The sequence below is a fragment of the Capra hircus genome, chromosome 17, assembly GCF_001704415.2.
Source record: "Capra hircus breed San Clemente chromosome 17, ASM170441v1, whole genome shotgun sequence".
NCBI lineage: Eukaryota > Metazoa > Chordata > Mammalia > Artiodactyla > Bovidae > Capra > Capra hircus.
The window spans coordinates 1714972-1740179 of NC_030824.1; the positions used below are offsets into that span (position 1 = coordinate 1714972).

Sequence of the window (25208 nt, forward strand, 5' to 3'; positions counted from 1 at the left end):
AGAGGAAGCTGGCTGAGGGGGAGGCCGAGGAGAGGGCCTGAGTGGGTGCAGGGCAAGGAGCCAAGCTTCCCGGCTTCCGCTGCCCTGCCCCCACCTCTACAGCCCTCACTTGGTGGGCTGGGCCTTCCCAGCAAGCAGCCTGATTGGAGCAGGGTTCAATAGCTTCCTGCTTCTTAGAGCCAAACACGCCCCGACTAAGACAGGCCCTGGGGGGAGGACCACATCCAGACCCTGGACCACCGAGGGTCCTTTACATCAACCCCCGACCCATAGCCTGGCCTGTGATCTGCCCCAGCCAGCACTTTCCACCGATGGGAGGGGCCCTGGCTTCCTTGGGGGGACGGGGGGGGGGGGGGGTGGTTCGAGGTAGGGGCAAGGGCGGGGGTCAGTGGGTGAGGATCTTGGCTCTGCCACCCCCTGGCTGTGTGACCTGAGGCAAGCCGCAGACCTCTCTGAGCCTTCACCTTACTGTGAAGGGGTCACAGGGCTGGTCCCAAATCCCTCTCTGGAGCACCCTTGGCCTAGATCAAGGCGGGACAGGGGAACCAGCACTCTGGGGGGCTGGGCGTGGACATTACACCTTAAACACAGAGGTCCTGTTTTCATTTGGCTTTCAGATCCTTTGACGTTTGTCTCAATATCAAGGCAGTTTCTATTTTTTAAAGATTTTTTTCTGATATGGACTACTTTAAAGACTTTATTGCATCTGTTACGATGTTGCTTCTGTTGTATGGCTTGTTTTTTTGACTACAAGGCATGTGGGATCTTAGTTCCCAGGTCAGGGATCAAACCTGCACCCCCTGCGCTGGAAGGCGAAGTTCTAGCCCTTGGACCACCAGGGAAGTCCCTTCAGAGTGTTTCTTAAATTGCCTACTTCCCTCACCTGCCCAGACCCTAAATACTGGGGGAAGAATCACGTGTTTAATCTGTGGTGTTGCCGACTCCATGAGAGTCACGGTAAAACCTGACGTGCAGTCAGAGGGTCCCTCACAGGGCAGACCTCCTTCCTAACCTTGGTGCGACGGGGCTAACAGGGTGCCTGCCTGGCTAGAACCCCACTTTTCAGAGGGGAACCCAGAACCCAGCCCTTCCTGCTGACAGGCAGGGTCGCCACCCCACTGGCAGCTGAGGCCCTGACCGTCCTCTGAGGACAAGCTCGGGGGTCCTGGGCCTCCAGCTGAATTTGGACTCTGCCATGTAATCCCAGCCATTGCCAGCTAAAAAGTGTCACTTGCCTTCTGCCTCTACAAGAATTAAGTCACTAGCCACTGCAGGCGCTGACCTTCAACACACCCTGAAAGGAGTTCACGGTGGAGATCGAGAACGAGGTACTCTGCTCTGGGAAAAGCTGGAAGAACAGGCCACCAGGTAGATATTTTCAGGAGACTTTATGAGCCTAATTCTTGCATCTTCTCATATCTGGAAAAGCACTAAGATCATTAGTGGAGCCATCTGCTCCTCGTGGCTAGCAGTAACCTTCACCAGATGAGCAGGAAGCTTCTCCTAAACTATGTGCTTAACTGCACATACCTCCTCCACTAAAATCATATATATACATATATACTGAACCCCTTACCTCTTTGGAGCAGTTTCTCAGAGCTATCTAAAATTCTGCCTCCCAGGCCATAGTCTCCATTTTGCCCCGAATAAAATTTAACTCCCTACTCTCATGTTGCGTTTGTTTTTTTTAAGTCAACACAATCTTTGAAGGCCCTGGTTTTCAGTGTTTGCGTGGAAGAGCCTGGAGGCCTCCCCAGGTCTATCTGTCTCCTAAATCACCACCCCACACCCCAGCCCCGGGCCACTTCGGGCAAGTCACTCTCCCTCTCTGAGCACTGATTTCCTCATCTGAAAGCAGAGAGGAAAAGAGAAACATCCAACCTCAGAGTTGTGCAAGAAAGCATCGAGCAAGTACACGTCCCTAAACAGTAATCGGCGTCACCACTGCCAGCCTCGGTCCCCCAGGACCCGGAAGGACGCTCACTCAGCCTCCTCCGATGCCCACAGGGCTGTCTCCCCTCCTCTGCTCCCGGCACCTGCACTGACTCCGAGCTCAAGGCATCAGGACGCTGGGCCACGTGCACAACCAACTCTTTAATCATTTTGGAGGTGGGCTGAGAGCTCTGCAGAGACCCTCAACAGCCGCTACAACGCAGCCGGCTCTGGGGTGGCAGCCGGCTCTGGGGCGGCAGCCAGCTCTGGGGCGGCAGCCTCGACGACAGAGTGGAGAGCTGGGGTCAGGGCTGCAGGGCTGTCCTCGAGGGACCCCCATCGCAGTGAGCGGTACTCATGAGGTGGCCAGGGAGGAGTCTGAAACATTTACACCCTCCGGCCTGTGAGTGACCTTCACGGGTCACCTGCGGGGCCAGGTAGGACCAGACCCAGGCACACAGACCTCCTGGGGGAGGTGCTGGGCTCCCTGCTCCAGGTGGCCGGTGGTTTAGGACCCCCGCAGGGCTGCTGGCTGTGGGATCCACGGACAAGTGTGCAAGAGAAGGCAGCAGGATCAGGCGTGTGCCCATTACCGGGGTGTCTGGAGGGAGGGCGGGAGACAGGAAGTGTGGGAGGCAGTGGGGTGGGTGAGCCCGGGGGGCTACCAGCTAACCAGCCTCAGCTCGATGGTCTCTCCATCCTTGGGTCTGTAGTCAGCAATACCTGCAGAAATAGGTTGGGGAGGTGGGTTTTAACAGGGCAGAGTGTACCCCATCCCGACCTCACCTTCTAGACCCCTGCCCTGTAAAATGGGCTCAGGGCTCAGTGGTGGGAAACCCAGGTTCTGTGCAGAGCCAGTGTGGAGACTCAGGACTCAGTGTGACCTCAGGGTCGCTGAGACCCACAGGCTCACTTTGCAATGGGGAACCCCCCAGGCAGGTGGGAGGGCATGAGATGGCACCCTAATAACCACCGTGGGGCCAAAGGGACCAGAGACCCTGACAACACTGATGGGCAGGGTCTCTGTCTTCACGGCCCCTCTGAGGGGCCACCCAGAAGAGGGACCTGCTCGGGGAGGTCTGGGGAGAAGCAGGGCCACGAGTGCAGTCAGCCTGCACTCCCGAGGCACCATCCAGGCTCCGGCACGACTCCCGGATTCAAGCCTCAGCTCTGTACTCATAGGGGTGTGATTCCGGGCAGGTTATGTAACCTCTCCGAGCACTGGTACTCCCATGTCTAAAATGAGGGTAGTGATAATATCAACAACCTGGCCCTCCTTTTTTCCCCAGGGGAGTGGGCTTCCTGCTGGACTGGGGGGCCGGGTCGGGGAAGTAGAGGACACCACCACCCACGTCTGTCTCAAGGCTGCATCCATCAGGCTCTCCCCTTCAGCTACCTCCTCAATCCAGCCTTTATCGGTAATAGAGGCCAGATCTGGTCTCTCCATCTGTAGCCTCTTGGTTTTATTTCTCAGTTTGTCCAGAAGCCAGGCAGGAAGAAAGACGGCTTTTTACTGGGCTCCCTCAGTAAGTCCCACCTTCTGTAAAGCACTCGGCCCAATCCCCTGGCACAAGGCAAGTGCCCCCTAGAAGTCCCAGATACCAGAAGTGGGGACAGATGATCCTTAAGAGTTTGTCCAGTGATGGGGCTGATGCTCAGGGATGCTTTGACAGTGTGGGGAGTTAAAACTGGAGACGCGCTAAAGGCCCAGCAGGAGTTGATAAACTGCGGTCCGCCCATTCCATCCCACACTGGGGCTGGGCCCTGACTGGCCTAAGCCAGGCTTGCGATGGTCCCCTCTCTCCAGCCAGGGACGGGCGCAGAGGGGCGGCTCCTGGTAACAGGGAGGGGTCCAGGAATGCACCTGAATCCCAAGTCTGCCTTCGAGATGCCAGGGAACGTGTGCTGGGCAACTCACAGACAAGTTTCCTGCCTCATAAAAGGGAGCAGCCCCTGGAAGACCCAGAGCAGCTTCTCTGGAGGAGGAAGCCAGCAAAGAGAGGAGGAGGGTCGCGGGGAGGTGGGGCTGGGGCTGAACTCCTTACTCCCCCTGGAATCTGGTCACAGGAGCCAAGAGATGGGCCAAGGAAAGCTGCATCGTGGAAGCTAGGTTGTGTTACATTACTGTTCCTTGCAGCCCAAACCACCCCGCTGGGTGATATATTCTATGTGGCTATTACAAAGAAAGGGGAAGATCTACACACACCCACATAGAAAGATGGCTACCATATGTTCAGGATGAAAAAGATAAACTGCAAAACCGTGTATCAAGTTTGCCATCCAATACGCCAGCCATTAGCCACACGTATCTATTGAGCCCTGGAAAGGGACCAAAAAAAGATGCAAAATATGTCATCAACGATTCTGCGTTGATTACATCTTGGAATGATATCGTGGACGTACTGGATTAAATAAGATGTATTGTTAATGTTAGTTGGATCAACTGCAGAATTTAGGATTACACGTGACGAGGCTCACATTTTATTTCTATGGGACAGCATTGCTATAGAGTATGGCTTCATTTTTACGAGAAAACAAACATACATATTTTTTTAAATTACCTGGAAGAAAATACACCAGAAGTTAAAAAAAAAAAAGTTAATCTCTGGGTAGTGGATTGTGGGCAATTTTAAATTTCTTCTTTTCTGTCTATCTGCTTTCCCAGAGTTGCCACAGTGACATACACAAAAATTCTTAAGAATACAGTTAAATGTATTATATGCAAACTTGAGTGTCAGTGGTGACCTGAGGCTGAGCCCCAGGAAGGTTCTGGGGAAAGCTGGGGTGAGCTGATGAAGCCTGGGTTGTGGGACAGGGCTGGGCTGAGGAACACATCCGCAGGGGGCTGGCCACCAGACTCACCTTGCTGCAAGGGGGTGTCAGGAGCTTGGAGAACCTGCCAGAACTCACGTTCCCCAGCCTTTTTCCCCAGCACGGAGGTCAGGAAGGGGCCTGACAGGGTGGCCTGTGTTCTAAACCTACCAAAGGGACAGACGAAGAGAAAGAAAAGGTGACTTTTGCTCCCGTCAACCCAAGGGCAGAAGCTGAACCACTCACAGAAAGCAAACCCTGCTCTCACTTTCAGGGCAGTGCTAGCCAAGCCCTTCCTGAGCAGCCTCACCAGGGGCCCTTCCTCCATGCCTCCTCTCCAGCCCCCCAGACGCCTCCCACTCTGGGGGCTGACCTTGAAGCGAGGTGAGAATCAGAAGCTGCCAACGCCCAGAGTGAGGCCAGCAGGAGGAAGAAGCAGAACAGGTGAGACAGAGGCAGAGACACCCTGGGGCATTTCTGTGGCTCAGTTGTTTAGCCGCTAAGTCGTGTCCGGCTCTTTGGGGATTCCATGGACTGTAACTCACAAGGATCCTCTGCCCATGGCATTTCCCAGGCAAGAATACTAGAGTGGGTTGCCATTTCCTCCTCCAGGGTATCTTCCCGACTCAGAGATCAAACCCGAGTTTCAGGAAGCCCCCTCTGTGGCTCAGGGGCACCCCCATTCTCTCGGCTGGGATGCTAAGTCTTCCCTCCAAGTCTACACACCCCACGCTGCCTGCTACCAGAGAGGCTTGGATTAGATTCCTGGCCTTTGCAATCAAGACACTCCTTCACACCAACCCTCCCTGAGCATGGACACGGCCGCCAAAATGACTCTCTTTAGAGGCCGTGGCCGTCCTCTCTCCTTATCAGTGGCATTGGCCTTGGAGAGGGAGGGTTTTCATAGTTCTTGCCCTCAGGGTGACCTGGTCAAAGGGAAGGTTTTAGGGAGCAGCCCATACCCAGATCTCAGGGGCCACGTGGCTGCCCGGAGCGCTGCTGGCCTGCCTCGCTCCATTGCTCTCTCCCCTCTGTCTCTTTTTTGCCACCTGTCTCTCTTTCTCTCTCTCCTTCCAGAGTCCAGCTTTCTCTGCCTGCACTCATGTGCCTCAAACATGCCTCCCTTCTGGCCCCTGAACCTAGCTCAGGCACCCTTTCTACCACCAAGAGAATCATTTCTCAGACTGGTATCCCTGACATTTTCTCAGAGGTCCTGCAGTTCTGAATAAAACTGTCCAAGTTGGAACTTCCCTGATGGTCTGTGGTTGAGACTCTGAGCTTACACTGCAAGGGAGTCTGGGTTCGACTCTGCTATGGAAACTAAGATCCCACACGCTGTGGTGTGGCAAAAAAAAAAAGTTCAAATTTTTTTCCATTTTGATGACAATGTCCAAACATGACCTTGGTAATCCCAGGTGGCTCAGTGATAAGGAATCTGCCTGCCAATTGCAGGAGATGTAAGAGACCCGGGTTCGACCCCTGCGTTAGGAAGATCCCCAGGAGAAGGAAATGGCAACCCACTCCAGTATTCTTGCCTGAGAAATCCCACGGAAAGAGACTGGCGGGCTACCGTCCATGGGGTCGCCAAAGAGTAGGACACACCTGAGCAACTAAGTATGCACGTCAGCTAGGTGCCCCCAGTGCCTGCCAAGGGCACCCGGCGTGTGGGGGCCCAGCGGTGCGGCCATCATCGCACTGCAGGCTCTGGGGTCCGCTGGGAGGCACTCAACCTCTGGGCTGGACCCCCACCGAGGACCCCTGCCATCTCATTCAGGTGACACGGCGGGGCCCAGAGCAGTGCTCTGGAAACGCTCATCTCTGATCCATCCCATGTCAGGGTGAGAAGCAAGCAGAAGGCCACTGTCCCACCGCACTCTGCAGAAGGGTTGGCCAGGTGACTCCTTCATCACAGGGATCGGACCAGGATCGTTTGATACTACACATTCTCATCCTTCTGAAAGCTAGCCTGTGTTGAGCGCTTACTAAGTGCGTGACCCTGCGCACCAAAAAGCACGTGTTAATACCACGTCCTGTCTGCCCTCATGCCCTAGTTCCCGAAGGGGCCCTGGCGGGTGGGAGGTGAGGGGCACCATGCCGTCCTCATGAGCTGCAGGGAAGGCATCTGGCCTGTTCCCCAGCTGGAGAGCGCGGAGCTGGAATTCCAGGGTCTGCCTTGGGAGCCTGCTCTCCCAACCCTGACGCCTGTTTTCACCACAGCATGGGGGCGTCGGGGGCAGAGCAGGGGGAGAAAGGCTGGGCCTCTCCCGAGGGAGCCCACTCTCCACCCCCTGCCTCACTGGGTCCTGTTTCGGGGGATGCCGGGTCGGGTCAGGTGAGGGCCGGGAGGTGGGGAGGTCTCACCTGAATCTTCCGTGCTCCTGGGCGTTCTTCAGGACGTCTTCCAGGGAGGAGCCGGCAGGGACAGAGACAGAGTGTGTGTACGAAGGGGAGACGCCGGAGACCTTCAGCACAACGTCAATGAACTCCGGGACTTGGGCCTGTGGCGGGGTCTCCGGAGCCGGTTCCAACAGGGCTATGCCGGGGAGAGGGGAAGGGGCAGCCACTCTGAGGGTAGGGGGCCAGGCCTTAGTCCTCCTTTCTCCCCAGGAAGACACTGCGGCCCATTGGGACCTCCTCCTTCCCCTGGGCCCCCTCCCCATCAATACCGCCTCCAATACCACCCAGCTGCTTTCCCAGCCTCCCCAGTCCCTCAGCTCCCACATCCCCCACCACCCAAGCTCAGTCCCCCTCCCACCTACCTGCCTCCCCAGCAGCCCAGGGGGTCCTTAACTAGAACATACATCTGTTCACGCCATCCTCCGTTACCTCTGCGGGATCCCCTCCTTTTCATCCTCCTGCCTTCCTGCCACTCCAGCTCATCCTCCCAGACCCCATGCTGTAGCGAGACCCTCCCTGCAATTCCAGACTGTACGCCTCTGAGCCTTTGCCCTTGACACCCCTTCCCCACTCTGCCTTCCCCCTCTCTTCTCCACTGGCAAATCCCACCCACCGACCCTAGTCCCTCCCTCAGATGAAGCCCTGATTCAGGCAGCTAACTTCATAATTCAGGGAGTCATTATGAGGTATGTGAGCTAATCAAATTATTAGCTGGGGAGCTAATGTCTCTCCCCATCCAGCCATCCATCCATCCATCCACCTATTCATCCATCTACACATCCACCCATCCATCCATCCATCCATCCATCCATCCATCCATCCATCTATTCATCCATCCACCCATCTATTCATCCATCCATCCATCCATCCATCTATTCATCCATCTACACATCCACCCATCCACCCATCCATCCATCCATCTATTCATCCATCCACCCATCTATTCATCCATCCATCCATCCATCCATCTATTCATCCATCTACACATCCACCCACCCACCCATCCATCCATCCATCCATCCATCTGTTCATCCATCCATCCATCTATTCATTCATTCAAACATCTCTGTACTGGGCATCACACAAGGGGCTGAAGAGTCACAGCAAGCCTGTAGCTCACCGTTTGGGGTCCCTCCCCATACTGAGCATCCAGAACCTGTGAAGGCATCTTAGCTGCAGGTCCATGCACACCTGCAGACCCCCGCTGATTCAGCAAATCAAGATGGAGCAAGATCCCCCCCACCCCTATTGGGACAAGGAGACTTCAGTGCAGATTGAAAAGAGCAGGGCTTCTGTGAAAAGCTACCTCTTGGAGTCTGGCAGTCTGGGGAGATGAGATCCACATAGCTCTTCTGGTTCAGGACGGGCAGCAGCTGAGAGATTATGAGAGGGTTCTGGAAGGTCTTGTGCTGTAGGCTGGCCTGCAGAGCAGCCTTGGCCTTGAGGCAGGCCATGCCCAGCTCCACAGTGGGCCTGATGGAGCCCGTCAGCAACTGGGGATGGAATGGGGAAGAGAAGGAGGAGGCGGGTCAGAGGGGCCGGGTCTTCCAGCCCCTGGCTGGTCCATTTCCCTCCAGCCACTAGGGTAGAGCGTGGCCCCGGAGTCTCTTCCCCACCTGCAGAGCCAGAGGGGTGCTGTAGACATTCCCGAAGTAGCCCTCTGGGGTCTGGGCCTTCAGGATCTTCTCCTGCACTCTCCTGAGGGCCAGGCTGATCCTGTCTCTCTGGTTGGGGTTGAGGTTGGACAGCTCCAGACAGGAGAAGGCCAAGCCTGCCATGGCCATGGTGTCTGCAGGGGACAAAGTAATGTCTTTGCTTTTTCACAGACTGCCTAGGTTTGCCATAGGTTTTCTTCCAAGGAGCAAGCATCTTCTAATTTCGTGGTTGGGGAAACTAAGAGTCCAAAAGCTGTGTGGTATGGCCCCCCCACCCCCAAAAAACAAAAACCCACAAATGAACAAACGAAACAACTCCCCTGGTGATTCTAAAGCGCAGGCAGGTTTGCAAGCGAGTGGTGTAGGATAAGGTCCTCTTGACCCTCCCTCCTCCAGTCTCTCTCACTAACCTCGATCCGGTGACCGACCATCCCAGTTTGCCATCCTGGAACCTGGGCAGACTGGGCTGAGTTGTTCCCCCCAGCGGGTGGAAACTTTCTAAAATGCTGCTCTGACCCTATTGCTCCCCTTCCTCCAGCCCTCCCGCAGTTGCCCGTTACCCCGAGGTCCTTCCCCGGGCTGACGCTGCTTAGCTCTATCCCCTGTTAGAGGGAGATGCACCAGGACAAGAGAGGGCCCTGGAGACCCACGTCACACAGGAAGGAAGCAGATCCAGAATCCAGGTCTCAGGCCTCCTGCTTCATTTTTGGGTGTTTTTTTGGCCCTACCTCAGGGCATGTGGGAGCTTAGTTGCCTGGCCGGGGATCAAACCTCTGCATTGGAAGCACAGAGTCTTAACCACTGGACCACCAGGGAAGTCCCTTCCCAGCTTACTCGATGAGAACATCATAGCTGTGTGTCCAGCACTTTCTCCACCGGGCACCATGCTATGTCGTTTACTTATTAGACATCTCCTTGCACGAGACAAGGCGCTCAGGGCCAGTGCACTGGGACAACCCTGAGGGAAGGGTTGGGGAGGGAGGTGGGAGGGGGGTTCAGGATGGGGGACACACGTACACCCGTGGCTGATTCATGTCAATGTATGGCAAAACCACTACAATATTGTAAAACAATTAGTCTCCAATTAAAACTAGTTAATTTTAAAAAACCAGACATCTCTTACTGAGATGTCGCGGAGGGGGTTATTTTACCAGAGAAGCTGAGCTAGGAAGGCCGGCTGAGCTGTCCGGGGTGACCTGCAGTAAGAGTGTGGTGGAGGATGGGGGGAAGAGCTTTGACTCACAGCCCCTGCACCACAATGAGCCCTCACCGTTCCACCTCCTAATGGACCCGAGAGGAGGGGTCCCAAGGAAAGGTGAGCCTGGGCCCAGCGGCTGCAGGGGCACCAGCCTGGCCTTCAGGGTGCGGCCCACTCACCCACAGAGATGTGGTCCTGCAGGAGATGCGGCTCGTGTTCCACGGCGTACAGGAGCTTGCCCACCACACTGTCATGGACTCGCTTCTGGTGGACACACAGGGCCAGGATGCCCAGGCCGTACTGGTAGTAGCTGGTGCGGGGGTGGCCCTGGTGGTTGTGCCCTGGGAGCGAGAAAACCACGGGGTGGGAGCATCACGCTTGCCCCTCCCGGCAACCAGCCCCCCGCCAGCACCAGCTTCCCGACACCCTCCTTTGGGTGGTGAAAGTGAAAGTCGCTCAGTCGTGTCCAACGCTGCAACCCCATAGACGCATACTTGCTGAGACGCCACTGAGTGTCAGGCACTGTGCCTGGAGGTGTGGACAGTGATGAGAGGCCAGGCACAGCGCAGCCAGTGCTAGCTGAGGACTTGCTCAAACCCAGCCCAGGCAGTGACATGTCAGTATGCGGCTGGCTGTTCTCATTTTCTGAACAAAAGTTTGCCTTCTCCCTGGGCCCCCAGAGGCAGGGGAATAACAAGTCTGGATGAGATCAATTGCTGCTTCTTTAGGGAAGAAATCAGCCTGTGTTGTTTATCAAGCCACTTTAACTTTTGGGGTGTCCAAGTAGAAATCTGGTGTGGCAGTTTGTCTTAGAAGCCATAGGAAAGCAGATTTCCCTGGGGGTTGTGGTGGTTTCTGTAAAGAAAGCTGAGCACTGAAGAACTGATGCTTTTAAACCGTGGTGTTGGAGCAGACCCTTGGACTGCAAGGAGATCCAACGAGTCCATCCTAGAGGAGATCAGTCCTGAATATTCATTGGAAGGACTGATGCTGAAGCTGAAACTCCAATACTTTGGCCATCTGATGTGAAGAACTGACTCATTTGAAAAGACCCTGATGCTGGGAAAGATTGAAGATGGGAGGAAAAGGGACGGCAGAGGATGAGATGGCTGGATGGCATCACTGACCCAATGGACATGAGTTTGACTGAACTCCAGGAGTTGTTGATGGACAGGGAAGCCTGGCGTGCTGCCGTCCATTGGGTCACAGAGTCGGACACGACTGAGCGACTGAACTGAACTGAACTGAACTGAACTGAACTGAACTGCAGTGGGGTGGGGTCTGCCTGGGGAGGGAGGAAATGCTGAGTGCTGCCCTCTGCTGGTGGTGTGTGGGCACAACCTCGCCTCTGCCTCAGGGCCAGGTAGTTGCTCTCCCACCTGAATTCTCTCTGTGAATTCTGAGCTGCCGAGAGGACTGGCTGCCCTGCTCACGAGACCATGATTATAACTGAATTGTGGACCGAGGTCCAAGGGGCTGAATAACAGAGGTCTCTGAATAGCTGGGGAGCCGGGGCAGGATTCTCTGAGGCAGTGACCCAGGGGAGGGAGGGAGGGAGGCGGAGGCCTATAGCAGTGAGCTAGAAGAGGAAAGAAACCTTCCAGATAGGGGGTTCCCTGGATCTGTCAAGACCGTGGTTTGCGAGATGAGCTGAGAGATATGGCCGGGGTGACTGGAGCCCACGGAGGGGCGGACGTGTGGGTGGGCAGGGTCTGCAGAGGAGAAATGGGCAGACAGACTGGGCCTGAGGGCTGTGAGCACAGCAGTGAGCAGCTCCTGCAGGGTTTACACAGTGCTAACAGGATCAAATGTATATTTATTTTATTTAAAAAAAATTTTTTTTTTGCCACACCTCGTGGTATGTGAGACCTTAGTTCCTCAGTTCAGTTCAGTTGCTCAGTCGTGTCCGACTCTTTGTGACCCCAGGCCTCCCTGTCCATCACCAACTCCCTGAGTTCACTCAAACTCATGTTCATTGAGTTGGTGATGCCATCCAGCCATCTCATCCTCTGTCGTCCCCTTCTCCTCCTGCCCCCAATCCCTCCCAGCATCAGGGTCTTTTCCAATGAGTCAATTCTTTGCATCAGGTGGCCAAAGTATTGGAGTTTCAGTTTCAGCATCAGTCCTTCCAATGAATATTCAGGACTGATCTCCTTTAGGATGGACTGGTTGGATCTCCTTGCAGTCCAAGGGTCTTCTCCAACACCACAGTTCAAAAGCATCAGTTCTTCGGCGCTCAGCCTTCTTCACAGTCCAACTCTCACAACCATACATGACCACTGGAAAAACCATAGCCTTGACTAGATGGACCTTTGTTGACAAAGTAATGTCTCTGCTTTTTAATATGCTGTCTAGGTTGGTCATAACTTTCCTTCCAAGGAGTGTCTTTTAATTTCATGGCTGCAATCACTATCTGCAGTGATTATGCGCCTCCTCTATTGGAAAGTGGAGTTTTAACTGCTGGGCTGCTGGGGCAGTCCCTAGGTTTATACTTTAAATGCTCACTCTGTGTGGGCCGGGTTGAGTCAGGAGGCAGGAGAAGCAGAGGGAGGCTAAGGAGTAAGAAGGCTGGGCAGTTGTCTAGAGGAGGATAATCAGACCAAGCTTGGTGGCTGGACAGCAGGACTTGCCAACAGAATGCATGCGGGGTGCAAGAAAGGCTTGATTAAGGATGCCTCCTGGAGCAGGTCCAAGCCTTCTCGATGAATATCAAGACAGGCAGAGCGGAGGGCAGGAAAGAGGCCTGAGGAGAAAACCCACAGCTCTGATGTAGACGTTCCACGATGCTGGCTGATGCGCCCTCCCCGCCCCTGGCAGCCCGCGCCTCCTCACCGATGGCCGCCTTCTCGTCCTCCAGGAACCGCTTCAGCTGGGAGACCAGCCTGTCCCCCTTGCGGCCTCCGACGAACTCGCAGTTGGCCCGGAGAGCCAGCAGGTAGAGGGCCAGTTGGCCCATGGAGGGTTTGGCCTGGGAGTCATTGCCGTCCTTGCTGGAGGAGGGCCTAGGACCAAGCCAGGTAACAAAACTTTTGAGAAAGGGCCTTCCTGCTAAGCTTGCCTTGGGGCGCACTCCCTGCCAAAATGACAAACTGGGGAAAAAAATCCTAGCAGTTGGAAAGTTTCTGAGACCTGCCAGAAGCAGATGTACTCAGCGATGTAAGTTGTGAGGTGTACGTCACACATATTTCATAAAGATGTCAAGTTGAACTCAAGGACAAACTGAGAGCTCTTGAGTCCAAGTGACCTGTCTGCCCCGCCATTGTGGCCACGCTTCCCTGCAGCCTCCCTTTCTTCCTCTCCCCGCCCTGCGTCCACTTCCCAAGAGGGAGTCCAAGCACGAGACGCTCTCTGGTGGTCCTGACCCTTCGGCCCTCATTCAAACTCCCATGCGGGACCTCAGGACAAGCCCCACCCAACTTAACATCCCCTGGAAAGGGAGCGCAGATAGTCCGATGCTGCCGCTGGGCTCAGTGTGAAAGAGTGCGGCCATGGATTAGTGATGTCTGCCTCAGTCAGGCAGAGGGCGGTACAGAGGCCGCACGAGGGCCCTGGATTGGTGTCTCCAGTCCGGTCAGACCAACCCCACTCCGCAGATGGAGGGAGGCCCAGAGGAAGTGAAACTTGCCCTAAGGTCTCCCAACAAAGCAGCGATAGGCCCAAACCGGAGCGCGGGTCTCCTGCCTCCTAGGATGAGGGGCAGCCCGGGAGAAAGGAAGAGAGAGCATGGCCAGACCTCAGGAGGCTCTGCTGGTAGCTGAGCTTGAGGCTGTGCAGGTAGTGGGCTTCCTTGGCCCCAGCCTGCAGTCTCGAGAGGCGCAGGCCCACGTAGATACTGGGGTTCAGCTGCTCCGGGGAGAGCCGGTCCATCCAGGGCAAGAGGCGCTGGCCCAGCCTCTCCACCAGCGTGCTGTCCACCTCGGTTATCTCTTAGGAAAGAGAAGAGACCAAGTGAGGGGGCAGGGCCAGGCCACCAGCGGCATCTTATCAAGGTCTTTTCCAAGGAATAAACATCCCCACCTTTATGGCCACCGGCCACACACCCGACTCATATGGGGGAATCTGGTTTTAACAAGAGGCAGCCGGCAGCTGGAGAGAGTGGCTGGAGTGGGCCAGGAAAGAGGTGGTGGGCCCAGGGCAGAAGAAGCGGGTACCAGACAGCCACTCTGCTCATCAGAGACTGGGAAGCGATGGGGGATTCCCCAGGCACCGCGCCCCAGCCCTCTTGGTCCTCAGCCAGCCCTGCCTTCCATGTAGGTGCTGGGAGCAAAGAGGAAATAGAAGTTCAAAGCTGTGGGCGTGTCCCACCTATTTACAGAAACTGCAGCCCACGTGGGAACAGGTTAAAGATCCAGTTTTTAAAACATAAATAGACTCACAGATGTAGAAAACAAAACTACAGTCACCGTGGGGAAAAGGGGAGAGAGGCATAAACTGGAAGATCGGGACTGACATGCGCACACTGAAAAAATGAAAATGTTAGTTGCTCGGTCATGTCCAACCTTTTGCAACCCCATGGACTGTAGCCCGCCAGGCTCCTCTGTCCCTGGGATTCTCCAGGCAAGAATACTGGAGTGGGTTGCCATTCCCTTCTCTAGGGGATCTTCCTGACCCAGGGGTCTCCCCCAAGTCTCATGCATTGCAGGCAGATTCTTTACCATCTGAGCCACCAGGGAACCCCAAGTACATACTACTCTCTCTCTCTATATATAAAACAGATGACCAAGTAAGGACCTACTGTATAGCGCAGGGAACTTTACTCAGTACTCTGTAGTGATCTATATGGGAAAAAAATCTTTAGTGGACATAGGTATACATATAACTCATTAACTTCGCCGTATAGCAGAAATTTACATTGTACATCAACTATATTCCAATTACAAAAAAAAAAGAAGAAGAAGAAAGAAAACAGCACTGCAGGCTCACTGGCTGTCTGGTGAACTTCCTTGGGGGCAGATCTCAGAATAATGCTTTTCCCGCCACCTGAGTTTAGGTGAGAAGGACCTGAGATTGTGAGCTAAACTGCTGGAAAGCCAGTGTCACTGTTTGCAGCCATTCATCTGTGTGCTTCAGGATTCACCCACGAGCGAAGCAGAAGCCTCAGGGGTATTTCCCAGCTCCAGCAGACAGGAGCCGGCCTCCCTCAGGGAGGGCACCTGGGCTGAGGAGGTGGCCTTGGACTTTTCCCGGCTACTTCCTCCTCCCTGGTTAATGGCGGCTCAGATGGTAAAGCATCTGCCTGCAATGCGGGAGACCCGGGTTCCATCCCTGGGTCAGGAAGATTCCCCCGGAGGAGGGGAATGGCAACCCACTCCAGTATTCTTGCCAGGAGAATTCCATGGACAGAAGAGCCTGGCGGGCTACAGTCCATGGGGTTGCAAAAGACACGACTGAGCGACTTCAATTTCACTTTCTTTCCTCTTAATTGCAGTGCGGATTCCAGCTGCTGGGCAGCTACCCCCCCAACCCCCACCCCAAGAATGGAGCAAAGGAGCTTGAGGGGCGGGTACGTCTCTTTTCCTCGCTCTTTCTCTGTGGCTTTCTGTGTGTCCACCTCCATTTCTGTAGGAATTTCTCTCTCTCTCTCTGTCTCTGGATCTGTCTCATTCTCTCCATTTCTCAGCCAGTCTGTCTGCTTATCCATCCTTCCACAGTTCTCTTTTCCTCTCCCTCTTCTTCAAACCAGAGAGGGAGCCCCTGCCCTGAGCCAGGGCTCCGACCTCCAGCGGGTGAGTCAGCTCTGGGATTAGAGAGAGGGGAAGAGAAGCTGGTGCTCTGAAGAGAGGCAGGTAAACTCGATTCAGTCTCAGCAGGAAGGAGCCTGGCAGATTCCCCCGGGGTAATAAAAGTGAGCCTGGGTGAGCGCGCTGCCCTCTGGGCCTGGGGTTCACAGGGCTGCCCAGCTCTGCCAGCCGAGGACTCGCTCTGACAATGGGCATCCCTGTCATATTCGCAACCACACGGGGCTTGAAACTGGCAGAGCAGAAATGCTTGCATCACACCAGGAGGAAGGCCAGGGAGCATTCTCAACCCCTTTTACAAGTGAGGGAATGAGACTGGGGGCGACTAAATAGCCTGGCAGCAGTGGGCTGTACCCCCAAACCGAGCCCAGCACTCTAAAGGGGTCAAGCCTATGGACGAATTGTTGAAAGGCTCATACCCTGGGGACTGTCTGGACAGGAACCAAGAGCCAAGGGCTTGAGGGGTCAGAGACTCCTGGTGCCCACGGAAGATCCTGACCTGGAGTTCTGAGAACCGAGTTCCAGCAAAGTCCTGGAAAGCCACGGCGCCTTGGGCAGGCAGTTCACCTGGTCCCTATGACCCTTGACCGCTTCATCCGTCACCTGGACACAAGTGAGCCTGCCTCTCGGTTTCTCCATGGGTCACAAAAGATCCCGCTGGTGGGTGCCTCCCTTCCTGCCTCTGTGTCCTGCAGGGCTCCAGGGCGTCAGCAGCTCTGAGCCTGTGTGCTCTGACTCCTAGACAGGCCCTGAGAGGCCCCCGGGGCACCAGGCAGGCCCCTGGATGTGGAGTGCAAAGCTAATGCCTTGCCATCCTCACACCCTGGGTCTCCACCTGCTCACCTTCCCTCTGTCTGGGGTGCCCCCCTGCCCCCCACACTCCTCTCCTCACCGCCACCAGCGCCTTTTCCTTTGGGTCTCAGTTCCTGCATCGCCTCCTGGTCCTCGGAAATTCCACCCTTTCTCCCTGAACTGGCGGCGCCCAGCTCTCTCCCTCCAGGCCGGGGGCTTCCTTTGGCCACAGCCCCCAAGCCTAGCATTGACTCGCCTCTTGACCATTGTCCCTTTCACTAGAACAGAAGCTCTATCTAGCTGGGGCAGGGCTGGGACCCCTTTCTTGCTCCCTGTTTCTTCCCCAAAGCCTAGTCCCATACCTGGCATAGCGAAAGCTAGGTCAACATGTACTGAATGAATGAATCAACAAATGACTGATGTCATGGAAGCGACCTCGTCTGGTAGCAAGTCAGACATATAGTTCATCTCAACACAGCGCGCTAAACGTGTTCAGGTTCAGGGAAGTCCAAACCGCCGTGGGAGCCCCGAGGGGCGTCTAAGTCACCCCCCAACACACATCCGAACCTCGGTTTCCCTCCTTGTATAATGAGGGGCTAAGACAAGATGGTCCTCTCTCCAGGTTAGAGCCAGTTACTCACCGCAGATTTGGGCTAGCGCTCCCAGGCCCCCCAGCAGGAAGAGGAGGGCCCCGAGGTGCCCCATGGCAGGAGCAGGGGCTGGACAGCAGGCGGGGAGCGCGACAGGCTCTTAGGGCTGGCCGGGTAGAGAGAGGCGCTCCTGACCACAGCGGTCACTGCTCCGAAAGAGGCAGCTTCCTGTCACTGATTAATCCCTCCACGCCCGTCGGCACACTGCTAAGTCAGCGGAGGGGAAAGGGAAAAGGTCTACAGCAGAGGGGAAAGGGCGGCCAAAGACCAGGGGAAGGAAGGGCAGAGCAGCGCAGGCCTTCCTGGAGGCGGGGGCGGGGGCGGGGGCGGCCAGCCACACCTTCCCCGCCGCCCGAAGAGCCCTGGACGGCGCTGCAGAACGTCGGACTGCTGATCTGCTCGAGTCTGTCCAGCCACGCCAGTCTGTATGCCCTGGGCCGTTCCCGCGGCAGACAGGCACGGCTGGGGTGCCTACCTGGTACCCCTCCCAGAAGGAGACCCTGAAACCGCCCACCCCGGCCTGGGACAGGGGAACGGGACTGAGAGCTGGGACAGTCACGTGAGCAGTCAGCTGTTATCTGCCCGCCTGCTCAGAGGGGGCGCGGCCGCTGGACCCGGACCAGGCCGCCCAGTTTTCTCAACCAACCGGAAAGATGGGCGCCTCCTGGGAGACAAAACAAAGCAATTTAAGGAGCGAGATTTAATCATTAGACACACGAAGCCACGGTTAGCAGGGCCACTTGCAAGGACTAGGAAAGTCACCTAGAAATAGTCTCTGCAAGGAGAAGAGAGAACAAAGGCTTCCCCGTCCACCAAGCCCCACAGAAGAATCTGTGTCCAAGAGTTAGCTCTGGAGGTGCTGTATTAACCTTGGCATCTCTGAGTCTGAAATGGTTTCTCCTGTGTGAGCCAAAAGGGTTGGAGAAGATCATTCTAATTAAGCTCCCTTCCAGCTCAACTTTAGACCTTAAAACATCTTTTTTTTTTTTTTTGCTAAGTCACTTCAGTCATGTCCGACTCTGTGTGACCCCATAGACGGCAGCCCACCAGGCTCCCCCGTCCCTGGGATCCTCCAGGCAAGAACACTGGAGTGGGTTGCCATTTCCTTCTCCAATGCATGAAAGTGAAAAGTGAGAGTGAAGTCGCTCAGTCATGTCCGACTTGCAAATACAATTTTTTTCTGCAATCATTGTATGGGTAATTGCCATGGCTCATTCTTTCAAGACAATCTGGTTTTGTGCCTGACTTCTCACAAGCCAATAAATACAGACAGAAATATATACAGAGACGTGCATCTGTTTGCAAATATAGAATTAGACCATCTAGTGCAAGGAGGCTGGGTGTGGCCCATCAGGGTGACGCTCTCCTGCAGACCCTCGGGTTCAGACCTCCAGGGGGACCTTGGAACTCTGTGGGCAACGGAGCGGTCATGGTCTGGGTCAGGGCTGCCCGGCTCCCCAACCCTCGGCAATGAGTCTGTGTCCTGCCATCTCCACACAGCAGCCTCTGTGAGAAGCAGCTTCCTTGGGAGAGTCACCACCTCCGATCCCTGAGAACTTGAAGATGCCGCGGTGACTAGCAGGGGAGGAGGTCCATTTCCATAGATATTAGAAATAGCCTGACTGGGGGTGGAATGTTTTAGGTAATGCGGTCAGGGGAAGTGAAAAAGAAAAGTATAATCATTTGGTTCGGGACTTCTGTCTGGGGGTCTGGAGCTGGGAAAGTGCTTCCCAGGTGGCTCAGGGGTAAATAATCTACCTGTCAATGCAGGAGACATGGGTTCGATCCCTGGGCAGGGAGGATCCCCTGGAGAAGGGAATGGCAACCCACTCCAGTATTCTTGCCTGGAGAATCCCATGGACAAAAGGACCCTGGCGGGCTACAGTCCATGGGGTCGCAAAGAGTCGGACACGACTGAGCGACTGAACTGAACTGAACTGAGCGACTAAACAACAGCAACAAGCCGAGAAAGTAAACACTGGCTTGGACTGGGCAGGTTAAAGTTTTCACGTCTGTGCGTCCAGGCAGGCACAGACAAAGCCAGCTGCGACGTGAACAGGAAGCATTATTTCTCCCAAGGTCACATTACAGCTGTAAAGTGTCCCAGTAACCATGCTGTTTGAGTGACTATTACTTTTTTTTTTACTGGGATTTCTTTTCCCCCCTAAAACCACAAGCCATCCATAATTTGCTGTTTGAAACTGTTAGTAAAAAAGACACAGTCTTGGAGGCGCCAAGTCACTTTGACAAGGGAAGCTGCTCCAGTATGTATTTTCCGGACTCAACAGTCCCTGCCTGTCTCAACTTTGTAGTTTTCGGGTAAACAGGATACTTTGCTGTCCAGACCTCAAGCTGACCCTTCTCATGCAGCCCTGGGCTGTGTTAAACCCACCAAAATACTGCTTGATTGGGACTTCCCTGGCAGTCCAGTGGTTAAAACTCCTCGCTTGGGGTGCAGGTTCCATCCCTGGTTAGGCAACTAAGATCCCTCATGCGGTGTGGCCAAAACAATTAAAAATAAAAATACTGTTTGGTTTACATTTTACCTAACCCAACCCTTCACCCAAATCCTGTAATAACCTTTCTCTGTGTGTGGTCAGACCCCCACAGTTCCTCCACCTCATCTCAGTGGATCAACTGAGCTGATTCTGTTAGGCTAAAGGTTTGTTCTTAGTGGTCTCAGAATGACTGGGCTAGGACACAGCCTAAGAAGGAATCCAGCAGGGAAAGAAAAATAAATTGTAGATATGAACCAGGACATATTGCACAGCACAGGGAATATAGCCAATATTTTGTCAGAACTAAACATGAAGTACAACCTTTAAAAGTTTTGAATCACTGTGTTGTATACCTGAAACTTATACGACATTGTACATCAACTATACTTCAATTTTTTAAAAAATGGTGAAAAAATAAATGCATGAAGGTGGCACGAGGAGAACAAATATAACAAACGCATGACTGTACGGTCACACACCGGATATCCATTCTCTTAATTAAAAGTGAGCTGGGAAGACCCCCTGGAGAAGTGAATGGCTACCCACTCCGGTACTCTTGCCTAGAGAATCTATGGACAGAGGAGCCTGGCGGGCTACAGTCCACGGAGTCGCAGAATCGGACACGACTGAGTCACTAACATCCTCACCTTCACATTAAAATCTTAGAGCCCATTTAATGTAGAAAGATGTTCATACTTAATCTAAAATTATAAAAATGATGTAAGTAATCCCTTGGACTGCAAGGAGATCCAACCAGTCCATTCGGAAGGAGATCAGCCCTGGGATTTCTTTGGAGGGAATGATGCTAACGCTGAAACTCCAGTACTTTGGCCACCTCATGCGAAGAGTTGACTCATTGGAAAAGACTCTGATGCTGGGAGGGATTGGGGGCAGGAGGAGAAGGGGACGACAGAGGATGAGATGGCTGGATGGCATCACCGACTCGACGGACGTGAGTCTGAGTGAACTCCAGGAGTTGGTGATGGACAGGGAGGCCTGGCGTGCTGCAATTCATGGGGTCGCAAAGAGTCCGACACGACTGAGCGACTGAACTGAACTGAACTGAACACATGTGGGTTGCCCCCCAAAATAGAAGACATGTTAAGGGAGAAGAAGGAGATAGAGGAGGCAGTCCAGTGGCTAAGTCCCTGCTCCCAATGCAGGAGGCCCGGGTCCCATCCCTGGTCAGGGAACTGGATCCCACATGTCACAGCTAGGAGTTTGCATGCTGCAACTAAAGATCCCGCATCGCCACAATGAAGATCAAAGACGCCCTGTGCCACAACTAAGACCTGGCATGGCCGAATAAATAAGTAAATATCTGAAAAAGAGTGAGGAAAAGGGTGCTGGCTGGGTCTGTAAGAATAAAAGGACCTGCACATAGCCGCTACATCATGAGGGCAAGAATTGGTAACTCGGATGCTAGTAGACATTGTTGTTGCTGTTGTTCAGTAGCTCAGCCGTGTCCGACTCTTTGCAACCCCATGGACTGCAGCATGCCAGGCTTCCCTGTCCTTCACCATCTCCCAGATCTTGCTTAAACTCGTGTCCATTGAGTCGGTGATGCCATCCAACCATCTCATCCTCTGTCATTCCCTCCTTCTCCCGCCTTCAGTCTTTCCCAGCATCAGGGTCTTTTCCAATGAGTCAGTTCTTCACATCAGGTGGCCAAAGTATTGGAGTTTCAGCTTCAACATCAGCCCTTCCAATGAATATTCAGGACTGATTTCCTTTAGGATGGACTGGGTGGATCTCCTTGCAGTCCAAGGGACTCTCAGGAGTCTTCTCCAACACCACAGTTCAAAAGCATCAATTCTTTGATGCTCAACTTTCTTTATGGTCCAACTCTCACATCCATACATGACTGCTGGAAAAACCATAGCTTTGACTAGATGGACTTTTGCTGGCAAAGTAATGTCTCTGCTTTTTAATATGCTATCTAGATTGGTCATAGCTTTTCTTCCAAGGAGTAAGCGTCTTTTAGTTTCAGAATTGCATCACCATCTGCAGTGATTTTGGAGCCCAAGAAAATAGTTTCTCACAGTTTCCACTGTTTCCCTATCTATTTGCCATGAAGTGATGGGATCAGATGCCATGATCTTTGTTTTTTGAATGTTGAGTTTTAAGCCAGCTTTTTCACTCTCCTCTTTCACTTTCATTAAGAGACTCTTTAGTTCCTCTTCACTTCCTACCATAAGTGTGGTGTCATCTGCACATCTGAGGTCATTGATGTTTCTCCCAGCAATCTTGACTTCAGCTTGTGCTTCATCCAGCCTGGCGTTTCACATGATGTATTCTGCATATAAATTAAATAGGCAGGGTGACAATATACAGCTTTGATGTACTTCTTTTCCAATCTGGAAGCAGTCTGTTGTTCCATGTCCAGTTTGAACTGTTGCTTCTCTACCTGCATGCAGGTTTCTCGGGAGGCTAGTAGACGTATGTACTAGAATCGAACAATTAAATGATGGCAGACTGCAGAGAAAGGGCAGGTTTCTCGCTGTTGGAGAGGGGTTTACAGATAAGCACAGGGAGGAGGCTGGAATGATCCGTGTGGTGATGGGTTAGAGGTGGACACATCAGTATGAGTTCAAGGTTAGCTTAGTACAGACATAGATGGTTGCATCCAGAGCTAGTGACAAGTACGTGTGTACACAACAAAATAGTATACACAAACATAACGTTTTGCTCTGTCAGCTGAGAGAGTCTAGAAGCAAAGATACCACAGTAGCAATAAGATTACCAAATGCCTAGGTTTTGGTTTATAATAACCATTCTCCAATTAAAGAAACCAGGTTCCTCTGGTATATGAAAGGAACCGGGCTGATTCCCTGATAGCTCAGCTGGTAAAGAATCTGCCCGCAATGCGGGAGACCTGGGTTCGAGCCCTGGGTTGGGAAGATCCCCTGGAGAAGGGAAAGGCTACCTACTCCAGTATTCTGGCCTGGAGAATTCCATGGACTGTATAGTCCATAGGGTCGCAAAGAGGCGGAGTAACCGAGCGACTTTCACTCACTTTCACTTTCACTTCCCCTAGTATGGCTGATACCAGGACTAGGACAAGAAATATGCAAGATGAGTCTGGTGCATCTTATAAGGCACACACACACACAGACACACACACACACAGATACACCACACACACACACACACACACAGACACACCACACACACACACAGACACACCACACACACACACAGACACACACACACCACACACACACACACACACCACACACACACACACACCACACACACACACACACACACACACACATACACGGATAATGTCAAAAAGACACAAAAGCAAGCTGAAAGGGCCCCCTAGTGGCCAAAGCTGGAATATTTTGAGCAATAAAATTAAGTGACATTAGACTATAACCCAGTCTTACGGGATAGTGGGACACAGTGAAAAGTTGGCCGTCTATAAACCAGAAAGCTGGCCTTCTCCAGACGCCAAATCTGTCCGCCCCTTGGTCATGGACTTTCCAGTCTCCATAATTGTGAGGAGTAAGTTTTTGTTGTTTATAAGCTACTAATCACTGCAGATGGTGACTGCAGCCATGAAATTAAAAGACGCTTACTCCTTGGAAGAAAAGTTATGACCAACCTAGATGGCATATTCAAAAGCAGAGATGTTACTTTGCTAACAAAGGTCCGTCTGGTCAAGGCTGTGGTTTTTCCACTGGTCATGTATGGATGTGAGAGTTGGACTGTGAAGAGAGCTGAGCGCGGAAGAACTGATGCTTTTGAACTGTGGTGTTGGAGAAGACTCTTGAGAGTCCCTTGGACTGCAAGGAGATCCAACCAGTCCATTCTGAAGGAGATCAGCCCTGGGATTTCTTTGGAAGGAATGATGTTAAAGCTGAAACTCCAGTACTTTGGCCACCTCATGCGAAGAGCTGACTCACTGGAAAAGACTCTGATGCTGGGAGGGGTTGGGGGCAGGAGGAGAAGGGGATGACAGAGGATGAGATGGCTTGATGGCATCGCCGACTCGATGGACGTGAGTCTGAGCGAACTCCGGGAGTTGGTGATGGACAGGGAGGCCTGGAGTGCTGCGATTCATGGGGTCGCAAAGAGACTGACTGAGTGACTGAACTGAACTGAACTGAATGGGATTTTGTTGTACCCGTTGGACAGACTAAGACATATGGGTGAGAGACAAATCTCTCACGCAGAACAATTTCCAGTAATGACCATGGATACTCTGCCTTCAAGGAGGGGAAGCGTAACTCCGCAGTTCTTAAGGGTAGGCTGTTCCGAGTGACTGCCTTCCAAAAATTACAGTGTGAAAAAGGGGTGGGAGGAAGAGCATCTTTACAGGGGAGAAACTTGACAAGGGCTGCCTTGACCAAATGACCAAAGCCAGCATGAACAGCGATACATCATGTTGACAGCGCACACCCTTGTCAGGACGCAATGAAAATAGCACTTCGCCTCCTCCAACCCACAGTTTAACCATGAGTTGAAAAAAAAAAATTCCAGAGAAGGCACATTCTACAAAATACCTGACCAGGACGCCTCAAAGCTGTCAAGTCATCACAAGCAAAGAAGATCTTAGAAACCGTCACAGCCTAAGGAGATATGACAACTAAATGTAACAGCATGTCTTGGAATAGAAGGGAGAAAAGGATAATAGGTTAAAAAATAAGGAAAGCTGAATAATGTATATTAATAATAAAGTATTGATATTCGCTCATTAATTGTAACACATTTACCATACTGTTAGATGTTAATATTAAGAGCTTCTATGCTCTCGCTTCTGCCGCCGTCAAAGATCCAGGTTTGGTCCCTGGTCAGGGAACTAACATCCCACAGGTTTAAAAAAATAATAGTAACAATAAGCGAAACTGACTGTGGGGTACATGGGCACTCTTTGCACTATCTACTCAATGTTTATGTGAAGCTAAAGCTGCTCTAGATCTTCGCTGATGGTTCAGCGGTAAAGAATCCGCCTGCTAATGCAGGAGACGCAGTTTCAATCCCTGGGTCTGGAAGATCCCCTGGAGAAGGAAATGGCAACCCACTCCAGTATTCTTGCTGGGGAAATCCCATGGACAGAGGGGCTCGGTGGGCTACAGTCATGGGGTCGCAAAAGAGTCAGACACGACTGAGCGACTAGACAACAAAGTTGTTCTAAAAAAATAAAGTATTTTTTTTAAAGGAGGAATTTCTTTAAAATGATCATCTCATCACTTGTGTGGACTTTGCAGGTACTTTTGCTGGTGCTCTTAAATAAGTCATTCCATGCTCTGGAGGGTCTACTGATTTTAAGCCGCTTGGGGGTCTTCTGGGAGACTAAGTTAAAAGTGAAGCTATTTTACCAGTTGCTCAAAGACTCACTCACATCTTAATTTTAATTGTTCTTAGTAGAAACCAAAATCTTAGTATCATCTTTTTGAAGGTTTATCAAATATCATAGTTGATTGATTTCAATTTTGTCTCAACCAGCCCTTTCATACTAATTTTATGCTTCATTTTGCAAATTTAAATTGACCTCTGCTGGATCCATTTACTTTTATGCCTTGGTCCAA

At 52.8% G+C, this 25208-nt stretch overlaps 1 protein-coding gene across 1 annotated transcript; it reads right to left on the reverse strand.

Annotated features, from left to right (window-relative positions):
- On the reverse strand, positions 2076–17730 carry TCN2 (transcobalamin 2). The gene is made up of 9 exons (XM_005691634.3): positions 17165–17730; positions 13727–13919; positions 12826–12995; positions 10173–10334; positions 8757–8929; positions 8447–8633; positions 7105–7276; positions 4795–4910; positions 2076–2655 (listed from the first exon to the last, which is right to left on the reverse strand). Exons 1-9 carry the CDS (start codon positions 17226–17228, stop codon positions 2594–2596), a joined length of 1299 nt encoding a protein of 432 aa, XP_005691691.2. The 5' UTR covers positions 17229–17730; the 3' UTR covers positions 2076–2593.

What these genes read in the sequence shown, in the direction of transcription:
- TCN2 (XM_005691634.3), bottom strand. Translation starts at nt 17,228, where the DNA reads ATGGGGCACCTCGGGGCCCTCCTCTTCCTGCTGGGGGGCCTGGGAGCG. An exon ending in GCAGGACCACATCTCTGTGG is followed by an intron (nt 8,930 to 10,172) that starts GTGAGTGGGCCG and finishes TGTCCCCTGCAG; the next exon opens with ACACCATGGCCATGGCAGGC. An exon ending in TGACACCCCCTTGCAGCAAG is followed by an intron (nt 2,656 to 4,794) that starts GTGAGTCTGGTG and finishes CTATTTCTGCAG; the next exon opens with GTATTGCTGACTACAGACCC.